The following is a 15002-nucleotide window of genomic DNA, read 5'->3' as shown; positions in this document are numbered from 1 at the left end:
TTAAAGAAAAAAAAAAAGACAGACAACCTTTCTTTTTTGTTTTACGTGGATATTTTTCTTGTGTTTCTTTATGTTTATGAAAAATGAGACATTACTAACCTTGACCAGAGCCACACACCGAGCAGACGGGCACTGTGCAAACTTCCCCCCATAGCTTCACTCACCTTGCTTGGTGCAGAGAGCAGGAGCAGCCGTGAATCCATTCAGCTGGAGGAAACCACAGGGTCCAGCTCTGGCCTTGTGAGCGCAGTCCAAAAGTCCAGAAGGATTGCATCGAGACCTACAGGCTTTTGGAGCTTCTTGTTCTTTCTAAAATATAATTTATTTTGAGAATATATTTTCAGAGCTGATTAGCTAGCCTACTAAATCATTGCACTGCCTAACCCCAAAAAGCAACCCTGACAAACAATTAACAATAGAAACACCATTGTGGCAACAAGTGATGGATGGTTCAAGGGTGTAGCTTGGGCCTGGCCTTTGTTCAGAAGAAAGTTGCTGCTGCTAAATAAAGAATTGGGTAGTAAAAGGTGAGAGTGAACAGATCATATCTAGAATAAAACTATTTGCTCTCCTTCAGGGTATGTTTCCTCATAGCAGCAAGCATCTCATGAGAGGCAGGCAGGCCCCATCGCTCAGGGCGGACGTGTGACAGAAACTGCTGCACACCAGCCCTACTTCTGCATGGCCTGGGACAAAATGCTCTCCCAGTTTCCCCTCTTCTGGGTGGGTGCAGCACGGCGCCTGCTTGGCTGGGCAGTAAGCCGGGCTGCCTGGTCTCTGCCCTGCGTGCATTCAGGACGTGGTGATTTCAGGCCTGCAGAGCCCCCCGCCTGGCTCTCAACTCCCTGAGTCTCTGCAAGAGCTGCCCCTGGCCCCCCAGGCTGCCCCTGGCCCCCCAGGCTGCCCCGTACCTGCTCCGGAGGCTGCTGCACCAGGAGGATCCCCGGGGGTGGTGGGTCTGAGCCTCCCAGATGCATTCAGCTCCCTCCCTTGTAGAGTCAAATGCATTTGGAACGGGTCCGCCACCGTCTGATGGTGTTGGCAGCTACTTTGGCTTTGTGGACTTGCAACAACTGTCTAGGTTTTGAGACCGCAGAGTCCTTTTAAGTGCTGGATAAAAGGACTGCATTATCAAAAGGAGAACATCGGGCACTGTAAGAAAGTCCGTTTCTAAATCCCTACAAGAGCACCACACAGCCCTGGTTACGTTGGCTTAAAAAAGCAGGGAAAACCCTGACTTCTACCCATTTGTCAGAGCACCAAATGATAAAACCTGGGGGATCCTCACCGCTAACAGAAATGCTGGTTATTGCTGCCTTACGTTACAAAAGGAGCAGGCTGGTTCCGACTGTCCGGGTTCAGTCCCAGACACAGTGCTGGTGGGATACTGCTAAGAGCTGGATTTTCACCTGCAGACAGCTTCTTGTAGGTTGGGAGTGCTGGGATTTCTTTTTAACCCCTTGAAGACCATGGTTCCAAGTTCATTTTAATTTCCGAAGGCAATTTCCTGATTCCTACTTTTCTGTCATGAATTTCTAATTGTTGTGTCAATTTACCAAACATCCTGTAACTCTGCTATGCTGTTAAGGGAAATAGAATAATCTATTGTAACGCCTCACTCTGGTTTTCTTGTGCAGAAATTAAAAAGTAGTAAATAGAAGGACAAAAAAGAAAGCTGGGTACGTATGGACTGTAAAACAGGTGGTAGGTAAATATTAGTTACTGTGGACCACCATAAAAACCACATGGTTGCAAGGACCATTTAAGGTCTACAAACATTTTAAATGGTAATCAAAATGTTTTAGAAACTTTGCCAAACAAGACAAACTACCTACCTGTAATCTGCACTGGAATGTTATTTTATGTATGCTGCACATGCGCATGTGCACACGCACACACACGCTCACACATATCTAGGTCACAATTTTTTTAGGAACAGAGTAAGAGAAAGTCATTGATTAGTTCAGTAAATTATTTATCTTCATTTTTTTTTTTTTTTTTGAGGAGGCTTTGCCGTTTTCTGCTTTTATTGAACCTTAAGACAACAATTTACTTAGCCTTGACCTACCCTATCCTGTGTTAAACAGCCAACTTGTTGAAGTCGGGTCAGACAAAACGACCATAGCTGCAGCACCAGAAATACAGAAAAAGCACAACTGCAGCCTAGGGAGCTCACAAGCAATGCTTGGTGTGACAGATCACTATATCAGGGAACGTGGGCTGAAATTCTGAGGCACATTTAAAATGATATCCCGGTATTTTTGGCGTTCACAGGCTAACTTGGGGAGTGGATTTGTTCTTTGGAGAGCAGGTTTTGATTCAGAATGGGACTCCTGAGCCTGTTTGTGCCCATTTCTGCTCAAGGGCTATTGAAACAATGTGACCAATTGCACTAAAATCAGCAGAAAATGCAGCTCCTGTGCCTATCCACCTCCTCTTCCACCCTCCTCCAATCTGCCACTGATGCCTCTTCAGCAGCAGCTCCATGGCCCACTTGCAGCATTTTGCTTTGCTTTACCCTAACTCTTAGGAGCCCGAGTGGTGGATGAGGGCATCATTGTACCGAGCAAAAAGTGCAGACCTTCATTCTCACATCTGCACGGGCGAAATATGCGCTTTTGTGACCGACAGGAGTGATAAGGCCACCTGGAAAACATCAGCTTGGTGTGCAAGGGGGACAGTGCATGGAGCACATCAATGTTCCCTTACAGAACTGAGAACAAACGTGTGTTACCTTGCTGCCTCATGCTGTGCGATCCCTCTGTGCCTGAACTGCTGGCCTGGACACCTCAAAGAGCCCGACGAACATCTCGGTGGGGATTTGCTGCCGTTCCCTGACAGTCTCTGGCTACGACCCACCTGTTCGGCTGCTTCCCCACACGCACAGCTGCCGCGATGCCTGTGCCGGTGCGCAGCGCCTGGTGCCTGTCCCAGCACGATCTCAGGGCTGGGCTCACTTTTGGTCTCAACACAGCGTGTTCCTCGCTGAGCTGAGGAGATGATAGATAGACAGATGCAACTTGGAATAACGCCTTCCTGCCTCCCTCTCACCTCTTTTTCGGGGGGGGTTCCCTCCCACCCCAAGAGGCTGTGCCCTAAGCCTGGGATTTATTTCCCATTCAGACATCCCCGCGGCTGCCCGAAACCCTCGGCAACCTGTGCGCCCGGGGCCGCCCCTCGCTCCCCGGAGGCCGCGGAGCCCCGGGGGCCGCCCGCAGGTGCCGGGGCCGCGGCTGCCGCTCCGCGCCGTGCCCGCCAGGTGTCGCCGCGACAAAGTCTCTGCGGGTGTCGCCGGGCTCCTGGCCCCACCTGCCCGCGGCCGGGCGCCCTCCGCCGCCCCCAGGGGGGCTCTGACTCCAGCCCCCCCGCCCCGGCCCCACCGCGTTCCGCTTTCCGCAGGCGGCCCCGGGCCGGCAGCCCCCTCCCCAGGGCGGGGGCTGCGGGGCGTAAAGGTGATGGGAGGGCAGCCGGTGTGCCGGGAGGCACAGGGAGACGAGGGGAGAGGGGCACGGGGGGACAAGGACGGGGAGGTAGGGGAGATTCCCCCTCCCTGCCCCTATTCTCACCCGCGACAGGGTCGCCAGGACCCCTCTGCCCCTCTGCGCATCCCGGCGGCCGCCCCCGCTTTATCCCCCCGGTTTGGGGCGCACCGGGGCCGCCGCTCGACCCGGGGGGCTTCAGATCGGCTCTCCGGCGCGGATCCCGGGCACGTTTTATTGTTTTCTTTTTGTTTTGTTTTCAGCAAAACACTATCAGCAGAACAATTCCAGCACCACACCCCTGTTATCATTTAGGTAACCTCCCTGTTTGAAATATTTCAAGTGGATAATAAAATAGTCATCGTATCCGCGCAAATTCCCGCAACGCGGAGCGGGGATACTCCTCTCGACCGCCCCCGCTGCCCCCCCCGCCTTGTGCCTCCCGTGGGGCCGGAGCCGGCCGCGTCCCGCAGCCACCTGGTCCCGGCCCGTTCCCCGCTCCGCCCCTCGGGGCTCCACGGCCCCATTCCTGGCCGCGGCAGAACCGGTGGCAAAATAAGTGGGGAAGGCGCTCCAGGGGAGCGCCGGCAGCGCGGGGGATTTTCCGTGCCCCCGCCGCCGCCGGGGATGCTGCGGTTGCCGGGGGCTCGCCCCGCTCCGCCGGCTGCTCTCGGCTGGGCAAAGCCCGGGAGAGAAGCGGCACGTTGCATGCGGGGAGGCAGAGCCAGGGGAGGAGCGTCGGGGCCGGAGCGAACGCATAAAACCGGCCCCAGGTGCTGCGCAGCCCCGGGAGCAGGCGACAGCCGCGCCGTTCAACTTCGGTCCCCTCCCGGTGCCGGCCGGCGCGCAGCAGCGGTGCTGGTCCCGGCCCCGGTGCCGGTCCCGGTGCCGGTCCCGGTCCCGGCACGGCGGCCCCATGCCGCCCGGCACCCCGGGGCCAGCCGGGCGCCCCGTCGGTGCAGCCCCGGGGGCGCCCCCCGCCGCCACCCCGCGGGGTCCCCGCCGCTTGCCCCCGGGCCGTGCCCGCAGGAGGAGCCGAGCTCTCCGCCCGGGGGGGATCGCTGTGAGCCTCCTCGCCGGCAGGTGATCCGTTTGCCATTTCTTGTTACCCTGCTTCCCACCTCCCCCGCCTTTCTTCCCCCCCGGCTGGACAACTCCCTCCTTTGGAGAACACGCCCAAGTAGCTGAAGAAGAGAGAAAGGGAGGAAAAAAAAAAAAAAAAAAAAAAAAAAAGGAGAGCGAGCGAGGGAGATAGTTAACATTGAACCTGGGGGGAGCGCCCGGAGCCGCCGGCGCTCGGGAGGATCCCGCAGCCCCATACATCGCCGGCAATAAAGCGCTACGTGTGACAGGCATACAAATCCGGCTAGAGGGAAAAAGAGCAGGCGAGAGGGGCAGAGCCGGCGGACGGGCGGTGCGGAGAGCCCCGGCCCAGGGCCATGGTGAGCGCCCCCGGGGGGTCCCCAGCGCGCAGCGGCGGCGGCGGGCGGCGGGGGCTGCGGCGGGGGCTGCCCCGCTCGGCCGCGCTGCCTTGACCCGGCGGCACCCGGAGCGCACCCCGGGCATCATTTCGCATGTTGGGCTGAGCCACGGCAAGCTGGGAATATGAACAGGAAAACAAGGCGCTGGATTTTCCACATCTTCCTGAGCCTGGGGATTGTGTATATCAAGATCGGGTAAGTAACTTTTTTTTCTCTTTTTTTTTTTTTTTTTTTCTCCTTTTATAACAATTGCGCTCTCTCTCGCTCTCAGCCCAACCTGCCCAGACGTGTTACTATTTAACTCGGGAAGTCTCAAAAAAAAAAAACCACCCGATGCTGGTGATCACGATTATTTTTTAAGAGACAGGTAGAGCCCCCGCGCCTCACCGACCCTTGGGGGCGCAGCCTCCGCGGGGCAAGGCGGCCCCGGCGATGCGTGGCCCCGGCGGGGGGGACACCTGGGGGCAGGGGGACACCCGGGCTTTGGGGGTACACCCGGCAATTGGGGGGGACACCCGGGGCTGTCCGTAGCCCCTTCTCCGTGCCCGGCTCGGGGTACCGCGGCCGCTCTCGTCCCGGCCGGCTCACGCAGCCACCTGCCGCTGGCGACCTCCGAGCTCCCCCCCCCCAATGCCCCTGGGCCACCGAGGGGACACAGCGGGTCCCCTCGGGTCCCCCTCAGGTCCCGCAGCATCTCCGGGCCGGGCCAGGTGCGCTCGGCTGCGGGGCAAGCGGCGCGGCCAGGGGCGGGGGGCTCGGACTCTTGCCCTCGCTCCGTCTGCTGGACGGGAGGCGAAGCCCCCCCTGCCCGCTGCCCGTGCCCGGGCACGCACCGCTGTTGCCTGCGCTTTCATTGACGAATGAGGAAGTTGGGTCCCGTTTTGGCAGGAGCCCACGTGCTCCTTATCTCTGCTCGGGCTGCGGAGGGAGAGACAGGGAGAGGGAAAAGGCAGGGGGGAAAAGGCGGCTGCTCGCCGGGGGCACCTGCCGGAGCCGTCCCAGCGGGGTGCTGCCGCATCTGCCTCCGTGCCGAGCCTCCCCCCGGCCACCTTTGGTCTCTTGTCGTTGCAGGGGATTTTCCTCGGTGGTGGCCCTGGGAGCCAGCATCATCTGTAACAAGATCCCGGGGCTTGCCCCCCGGCAGCGGGCGATCTGCCAGAGCAGGCCCGACGCGATTATCGTCATCGGGGAAGGGTCCCAGATGGGCATCAACGAGTGCCAGTTCCAGTTTCGCAACGGGCGCTGGAACTGCTCAGCCCTGGGAGAGAGGACCGTCTTCGGGAAGGAGCTGAAAGTGGGTACGTTGCCTCTCTGCTAGCTACTGCCAGCTCTCACCTGCATGACACTGAAAAGGGGCGCACGGGGGCCACGGGGCGCTGGGAAGGGGCAGTTTGTGCACGCCGCCTGTGTCTGCGTACTTAAAGATGTGAACAAGGTTAAAGGCAGCGCTCAGAGACTGAATGCTGAGCGGGGTTTGAATTACACGTCTGGGTGTAGAAACATACCAGTGATACTGCCCGATGGTTGTACCTGTTAGGATGGAGGTCCAGCAGTCACCCACCACACAGAACAGTTGCTCTGCAGTAGCTGTTGTAGTGACCCCTCTCCCACCAGGAAGAATGGGTGCGCTGCAGGTTGAGATGTCAGGGCATTTACAAAGAGATTGTTCCAACTAACAGTCAGAAGATTCCATTTCCAGCTTCCATTTTTTGCAGTACAAAGTATATTGAAATTCTTAACTAAGCTGGCATCAGTAATGATGAACACATTTGAGGAAATGGAACTGAGGTTGAAACTCTCATGCCCTTGGACTGCGGAACACACAGTAGTGGAGCTTACTCAATGTTTGTTGATTCCACAGCACTTAAAGAGAAAGGAAAAGAGTTTTCCAAAGAGCTGCATAACAATTTTTAGAGCCGTAGTTGAAAGCTGATCACTCACAGTACGCTGTTCCATGTCCAGGAGGTGAAGCTGGGACCTGTGCTTTCCAGCCTTCAGGTCTCTCTGCCTCCTCCCCATCTGGAAGGTAGATAGGAAAACCACAAAATCAGTCAAACAATGCTCAGTGTGATAAAAAACATGGGTGTTTCATGAGAACCCCAAACAACAGCTATGACTGGCTTCCAGCTCATGGGGAAACCCTCTGGACTGGACTGGCTTCCAGGTGCCATTTACTTGTGTGTGGACAAATGGCAGGACCTGGCCCTAGTACCCCATTCCTCACATTCTCACGGAGAGAGACGGTGTTGCCACTCTGCTTGGGAAAGCCCAAGAATGCTTGGCATTAACTGAACATCATTTTATCACGTGTGCATGTTGATATGTGTATTTTACAATAACTTGAGGTATTTAAGGAGCAGAAAGAGAACAAACCAACCAAATTTTAAAGTCCAGTGTGAGTAACAGGTCTTTCAACACCTTTGATAATCAAGCACAGTAAGTCAAGTAGGGTACGTGAAAACCACACTGTGCGACATTGTGAAACATCTGAAAATGGACCCTGTACTCAGATTAGCTCATTGTTTCTATTCCTTGATCTGGGCTGTTCCTGTCAGCGATCCATGCAAGTGTTTGCCACTTATGTCAGTGAAGAGTCCATTTGGATGGGTGACAGGTTTGGGCTCATTTAGCCTAAGAGTAACATTTCCTTAAGCACAAAATGTGAGAAGGATTTCTTCTCCAACAAATCATAAAAGTGCAGAGTTATTGTGGTCTGTTGTATAAACATGCACTCAGTTCCTCTACCCCTCCCAAAATTGAATTATTTAGCTAGTGGGTTATATTTAGGTCCTTTTAAAGAAAGTCAATATTAAAGGAAGTAGACTTTGATCTGTCTTTGAGGTGATAACTCTTAATACGTTCTATCTACCCATTACGATGCTAAGATGGATAGCGCAAATTCATCGCTGGTTTCAGAGCAGAATCAAGTGTTGAATATCATCCAAATTATAAAAGTTGTTCAAAGAATAACCAAAAACTTCAAATTTAAACAGCTTTGGCATTTACATTTAAAAATAACCTTCAAAAAATCACACAGGTTCTGAGATCAGCAATAGTATATCCTACATGCATGTAAGATATGCAACGGTGTCTCAAGGATAAAAATACTCAGGCCCTCAATTGTCATGAAATACTACAGTGTAACTGCTTGGTTCAGGTTGTCTCCTTGTTCCTCTGCTTCTTGTCTATCGGCATGTACAGAGACCTAGAATATCTGACACAGCTCGTCTTTCTGTGGCTGTTAGGAAAAAGCACCTTTCCTTGATTTCCCTCTCCTCCCCTATGATCTCTATGTAGAGGTGTGCTCTGGGTTACCGTTCACAGAACAGGGACTAGTACTTGCATCTGGTTAAAAAGGTAACACCCGCATGCCACAAAGCCAGAATACAAATGTGGTGTCCAGAAACAGGAGATCAGGCCAATATCCCTTACCCTAAACAGGTTGTGGCAGGAAGAGCTGTATACCCTATCAGATGTGTTTGATGTTTAGTTTGCAGAAGAACAAACTGGGTCATCATTAGGGTAAAGATACTGTACCCCCGCCATTTTTTTTTAATTAATAGCAACAGATCTAGCTTCTCAGTCCTCTGACACAGCGTGTACTGCAATATACTATTCAAACAGCAGTGCATTACTACTTTTATAGTCTTCAGAGGCTGCTTATATTTCCTGCTCAGTCGCATCCTTACAGTGATCCCTTGGAAGCTTGCAGGGCACCTTTGTCTGGCCACGGGCGATGGAGTCGGGGGCTACATGACCTCATTCCTCTTTTCCTGTTAGGCGGCGGTGCTCGGACTCAAGCAGCACTGCTGTGCTTGCTCTATGATTAGGGGATGACTTCAGAATGACAGTAATGCGGCTCGCCTTGCCGCTGCGCTGCTGAGCGCGTGCAACTGGCAAATTCTAATATCAATTTGGGAGGATGTGCTTAAGTAACTCTTATGCTAATAGGATTTGCGTGTGTTAGCCCATACAAATAAGTTACCCTGGATACCACATATTCTTGGGAACTATTTCCCAGCCCATGATTTTGATGGCACACCAAGCTAAGTCTCTTTGAAAACAGGTTTCATTGCTTTTTTACTGGGTGATCTAGTTTATGAATGTTGTGCAAATGCACCCAAATTATTTAAATTCTCTCATTGACACTGTGGGGTGATTCAGAAGGCCTAATTTCTCCCAGTGGCTTTGCTGACACAGGGTTGAAGGACCCTGTCACTCTCCTTTCCTCCTCTCTTTTTCTCTTTTCCCTTTTTTTTTTTTTTTTTAACATGGCAATAGGGCTTCTAGCCTTGGGGAAACACTTTGAAGTCTGTAGAAGGAAAGCATCAAACAAAATTTTCCTTTTCTTCTCGGTAGCACGTGTGGGTACGTATTTTAACAAATTTACATTTAATCTGTCTCCCAGTGATAATGTAGTTGTAGAACTTGCAATCATTTAAACTCATCCATGCTTCATACAGCCGATTTGTGATCACAGACTGAGTGTCCCAACTCATTGTAGCCTGCTTCCAACTAGTGCACAGCATATACACTGGTTCTTGTGTCATTTTATCTGGTTTGTCCTTCAAAAGAGAGATTCTTCCCTACTAATATGCTGTGGATATCTTATCGTGACAGCTGGTGACAGTAGTGCCAATAACATGAAGAGAAGTAACAGTAAAAATGACGTCAGTTTACTCTAGGCTTGGTCCAGTTACAGCAGAAATTATAAAACTGCAAACAAGATTAACACAAGGATTTTTTTTTTTCTAGACAATTCTGTAGAAACCTTATTAATAATGTAAAGTCACAAAGAGATTTTTTAAAATAACCATGGAGATGACGCAACATGGCAATTATGGACACTTTTAAAACCAGACACATTTGTTACGGTGGTCAGCACTTCTGTTCCCAAAGCCAGCCGCAATCAAAACCCCAGATTTTGAAGCAAGATAGGCCAAAGAACCCCCCCCACCCCTTGTGTTTCTAGCCTGAATATCTGAGCAACCAGAGAAGCCTTTGACAGAATCAGACCATCAGATCTGGGCTCTGGTGGACCACAGAAAGAGCAGGTGCTATGGCAAAGCGCATCCTGCAGCGTGCAGCCAGGTGGTCAGCAGGAACTTCACCGGCTGTGGCAGTGATAAGCCAAGGTACTAGCAGGGCATAATTATCTCAAATAATTACTTCAGGATGCCCATACTTTTCATGGCATCTAGAGGGCAAAAATACAGAGCTGTCTTTTTGTCACAATGGAGCTTCACTGCCACTATTCAATGAGACTCATAGGAAAAAATTCCAAGTAGAAATAATACAAACTATTTGACTGCATCTCTACAAAGAGATACAGTGAAGTGGAAACTCATTTCAGTGCAGATCTCTGAGAAGAAAGGCAGTGCAGCCTTGCAGAAGCTGTCATGGACCCTGCATGGGAAAGGATGAAGGGCATACAGCCGATTTGATGATGATACAGCCGATCATCTGAGGGCTATGAAGACATGTAGTGGTCCCTGAAGAACATTACAGCAAAACTGGTTTCAGCCAAGTATTCATCCAGGTCTTTCTAAAATCCATCACTTCTTGGTTTCTTTTACATCAACAGCTTTTCAGTATAACCCCCTTAATACCTCCACCCATCTGACATTACTCATGCCAGTAAAGCTGAAAGCAGAAGAAGAATCCATGTGAACAAACTGCCCTTAAAAATTCTGAGTGCAGCAGACAGCCCAGTGCTGTGCACTTGCCTGGACTCAGGGATCACTGCAGATGTATCCAGATGTACACCTTAGAACTGAAGAGCTTGTTAACTTTCCCTTATATGCTCCAAATTTAGCTCTGCACTGCTCACTGGTCCAAATTCAACAGTGACTTACTTTCCCTATATTAAAATAAGCGTGAAGGAAGAGGGGACGTTTCCACTCTCACTTACTGAAACAAATTACAACCATCCCACAAGGCAGCCTCTAACAGGCTTGCTCAGTAGCTACCAGCTGGGAAGCATCTCCTTTGCTCATGTGCATAGAGAACGAGTTCTAGCTCGTTCTCCTGTGTAGCCTGGTCTGGCCTAGCTAACAGATACATAACACTGTAAAATCTAATTTTGTTATTGTTATAAAGACAAAAAACTTTTGAAAAGATCCCAGTACAGGTGTGTTCAAAAAGGGTTTCCATGTTCAATCACTGTCTAGAGCTTTTTGATTTTAAGTACTGGTGTAGTCTCTTTTGTCAGGTTTTAAACAGTCTGATTCTCTCTGAATTACAAAATAGCAGACCAGGGAAATAACCACAGGCAAACCAACATGAATATGCTTGTCGTTTTCATATTGCACATGCTCTAAGTGGTGCTGCACTATGCAGCGTGGCCAATATCTAAAAGAGAGAGCGATAAATTCTGATCAGCATTAAGAAAACCCTGAGATATACAGAAAAGAAATACTGCTGTAATTAACAGGAGTCTTGTTATCTACTCAAATAGGGCAAGGATTTGCATTTCTGTGCTAAGTTTCCAACTCTTACAACCACTTTTCAATGTAAATATCTTGCACAAGAACAGTTATTTGCAGGCAAAATAGAGGCTAGGCTGAAATATGGCCTGAACATCCAAACCCCAGCATGCTGCTCTATGCCAAAAAGTCAATCTTTCTAAGCAGGGACTGTCACAGTAAGATAAAACATTGCCCCAAGGTCACTGTAGTTGGAATTCCCATCAGAAGGTTTTCATACCTGCCTTCAGATGTGTCTTGTGAGTACATGTTTCAGAGAAACAAAAAGATTACATTTCACTAGAGAGATAGAAGAGCTCTCTCCTACTGCAGGGTCAGTACGTGGGCTTTTCCGAAGCAACGCACTGGCATGGAGGGATCAAAGCCATCTGAAAAAGGGAAACAATCGTTTGAGCTCCAGAATACTTGCTGTGATTTTTTTTGCAGTGTATATACATTGAGTAGTAACTTTACAAGCTTAAAGAGGGTATTTAAAAAAAAAAGTCACTATATATGGGCTGCTTTCTGTTTAAGAATGTCCTGTGGTGATGACAACAGTGACCCTCAAAGTCTCAAATGTTTTTAGAGCAACTCTACTAATTTAATGTATGGGTGCTAATTGTTTCAGAGAAGGTACTTCCATGTTTTATAGGGAACAGTCGTTTTTGTTTCAAGACAGGACGAACCCCTCAAAGCTCTGAGTCACTACAGGAGGGGGGAGAAAAATGGAAGGGGGATATTTCAATGCTTTTTTAAGCAACCATTTTTATTAATCACACATGCTAGGTTAAAGAAAAATTACAAAACAAAACAAAACAAAAACCAACTAACCAACCAAACCAAAAAAAAACAGACTCCAAATTATAAAACAACTTCAAGACCATACATAGTCTACCAAGAAAGGAGACGGCACACCCCAAAGTAGGCAGAGGAAGAGTTCTGTTCTTCGTTCTAACTAGGTATGAGTTATGACCTCTACAGAGGGATGTGAAGTAATGCTAGCTGTGGCACATAATTGGCAAGGTACGTTGTATTTTCCATCTTTATATTTTCACAATCATATTTCAGCTCATGTCACTGCAGATAACTCCCTCTTTGACCCTTTGGCTTTAAATAGCAGAAAATATAACCCAGGTTTTCAGGTGAGATAAATAGAAATTTGTCTTTTTCATTTCACAGCTCAGTCAATTTATGAGAGGGGCCAAGCTGTTTAGCAACATGCTTAGATCCTGAGAGGTACCAAATGGCTGAGCACTTGTTGCCTTCCTGAAATCAAATCTGCTCTGTATCTTGCAGGCTTACACCCTGTTTCTGATGCTCCACCAAGTTATTTTGCTTCTTCTTAAATCCAAGTTCTCATTTGTAATCAGCACGAACAAAGTTTTTAATAAATTGTTGACATTTTCAGATTAAATGTAAAAAATGTAAGGTGGCTGAATTAATACCAGGATGCAGAGCCCTCCTTGCAGCCAGTACACAGGTGCTTGCTGACCAGCCAAAGCCCAATCCTGCCAACACTTAAACACAAGAGCAAAGATGTTCACGTGATTGCTTGCAGGATTAATGCTCCAAGCTATGTATGAGTTCCATATAGTTATGTTCAGTGACAGGGGAGCCACCTGTGCTGGTAATATTTATGTTTTCACTCACTTGTGATAATCTTCACCCTTGCCCTCTGACACCCCGTGGTGGTGGCTGACAGTGCAGATCTCAGTGAGAGCACTTGGGATTGCCTTGTGCTACCCAGTGCAGGGGCTAAAGACAGGACTCAGTGCTGTGAAGGGCAATTTGCATGGGAAGAATGGAGTTGCAGAGCTGCAGGAAGTCAGGGATGCCAAGCTACCCACCATCAAAGCAAACAGAGCTGCAATGCACTGCTCCATGGGGGAGTGGGCATTTTTTTTTTTTTTTTCCCATGGACACAATGCATACATTATGTAAGTCCAGAAAAAATAGAAAGAGCAGGGAGATATTTGTGTCTGACCCGCCAAGAAAAGCCTTTGTGTTCGTCCAGCACTGAAGCACTTGTTTGGACTGGTCTGGATGGAGGAGCAGAGCCAGGCAGTTGTCAGTGCCCACACCCTACGGCCCAGCCAAGTGCTGAAGGTGGCACTGGTGGCTTGGGAGCAGGGGTGCCACTGCCCTGCCAGCCCCAACGCATCTGCACCGAGCTTGAACATCACTTCTGCTAGCCCAGTGCTTATACCTGGGCACGCTGCCGTGGCTGGAAAGCCCTGTTGGATCCCCAGCCTTGTAAATAAAGGGAGCAGGCTTTGAGAGCCTGCCAGCTCCTGTTCCGATGTCTCTAATGCTTGGAGTTCAGCTCAGGGCTGTGCTCAGCCTCTGCTCAGTCCAGACTACGGAAAGGCCATGTTGTTTAGGAGCTGAAGGCACAGCTCTCACAGATGGGTTTGGGGATCCCCTTGTTCCTCTTTACTTTCTCTGTCTTTTCATCAGCTGCTGCAAGGCTGACGCTAGAGGTGTGATACTGCCCAGCACTTGGGGAGTATCAGCAGGGTTCACCCTGCAGCCAGCAGTGCAATGGAAGGGGCACCTGTAAATGAGTTGCACCTCCATCAAATACCAGGGGAAGTACACATCACAGTTCTCACACAGGTGTAGCCACCTCTCACCTTCCTCCACAGCTCCTTTACATCCCAGGCAGCCATCCTGCTTCCTTCTGACAGTTTTACCCATCACAAGTGGTTTTAGGTGCACCCTTGTATGGTGCTGGCTGGAAAAGCCTCCACAAAGCACTTACATTGAATCAGCATCTAGGATCATGGTGTGTACCGATCCTCCACAAAGACAAACAGATCTGTTGTTATATGCATTTTGGAATTATTATTTACTTTCTAAATTATTTTTTAAAATAATTTTTAATCCTTCAGGTACTTCAGCTGCCTGCTGAAATCAGAACAGCAGTCGTATTTGTAATCTAAAAGTGGCAGGAAAACACATGTTTTCATGTTTTCCCCATTTTGTTAAAAAATCTTATACTGTTTTGGTATCTAAAACGGCGCCACAAAAGATGTTCATAATGAACTATGCCTACCCCTACCTTACGTGCTGACACTTGCGTGAGCTACAGAAGCTTAAAAAGGTGAATCATTTATGGAAAGCAGATAGCTTAATGCAGACGTGACAAGCCTGTGCCACTTTATCAATACTGCACAAGTGCCAAGGTGCTTCCCACCTGGCTCGACTCCTCCAGACTCTTGCTTTGTTTACTTTGCAATCTACTAACTTCTAGTTTGGAAAAGCTGCCGCACTTTTTCCTCAAGCAAGACCAATTTATAAAGTAACTTGTGAAAATATTTTAAGATCAAGCTTGACAATGGATTCTGTTCCTGACTGTGCTGTTTTTATATCCTCTATATTGCATTTTGCTTCCCTCTAATAAAAAAACAGCAGCTTTGTATTTACAATGTAGAGACTTAAAATAGTCTCCCGGTGTTTTTTTACTCTCTATCTTGAAAACAACTTGTGCTAGATTAGAAATCATCCATCTGAAAGAAAAACTGAACCAAATGCAAATTTCTACTTAAAACTTTTTTTTTTTTTTTTTTTTTTTTTTT

At 49.3% G+C, this 15002-nt stretch overlaps 1 protein-coding gene across 2 annotated transcripts in view; it reads left to right on the top strand.

Annotated features, from left to right (window-relative positions):
- WNT7A (Wnt family member 7A) overlaps positions 1-15002 on the top strand; it is a 70305-nt gene that overhangs the window by 28948 nt on the left and 26355 nt on the right. Inside the window, exons 1-2 of one of the 2 annotated variants that reach the window (XM_068695099.1) lie at positions 3452-5155; positions 6032-6258. In XM_068695099.1, the coding sequence (XP_068551200.1) occupies positions 5085-5155; positions 6032-6258 (298 nt within the window). In that variant the 5' untranslated portion in view covers positions 3452-5084. Of the gene's footprint in view, positions 1-3451; positions 5156-6031; positions 6259-15002 lie in introns of those variants that run through there. The other variant, XM_068695100.1, reaches the window with a different exon arrangement.

This window comes from Anas acuta, chromosome 11, assembly GCF_963932015.1.
Source record: "Anas acuta chromosome 11, bAnaAcu1.1, whole genome shotgun sequence".
Taxonomy (NCBI): Eukaryota; Metazoa; Chordata; class Aves; order Anseriformes; family Anatidae; genus Anas; species Anas acuta.
This window is presented reverse-complemented; position numbering and strand designations above follow the sequence as displayed.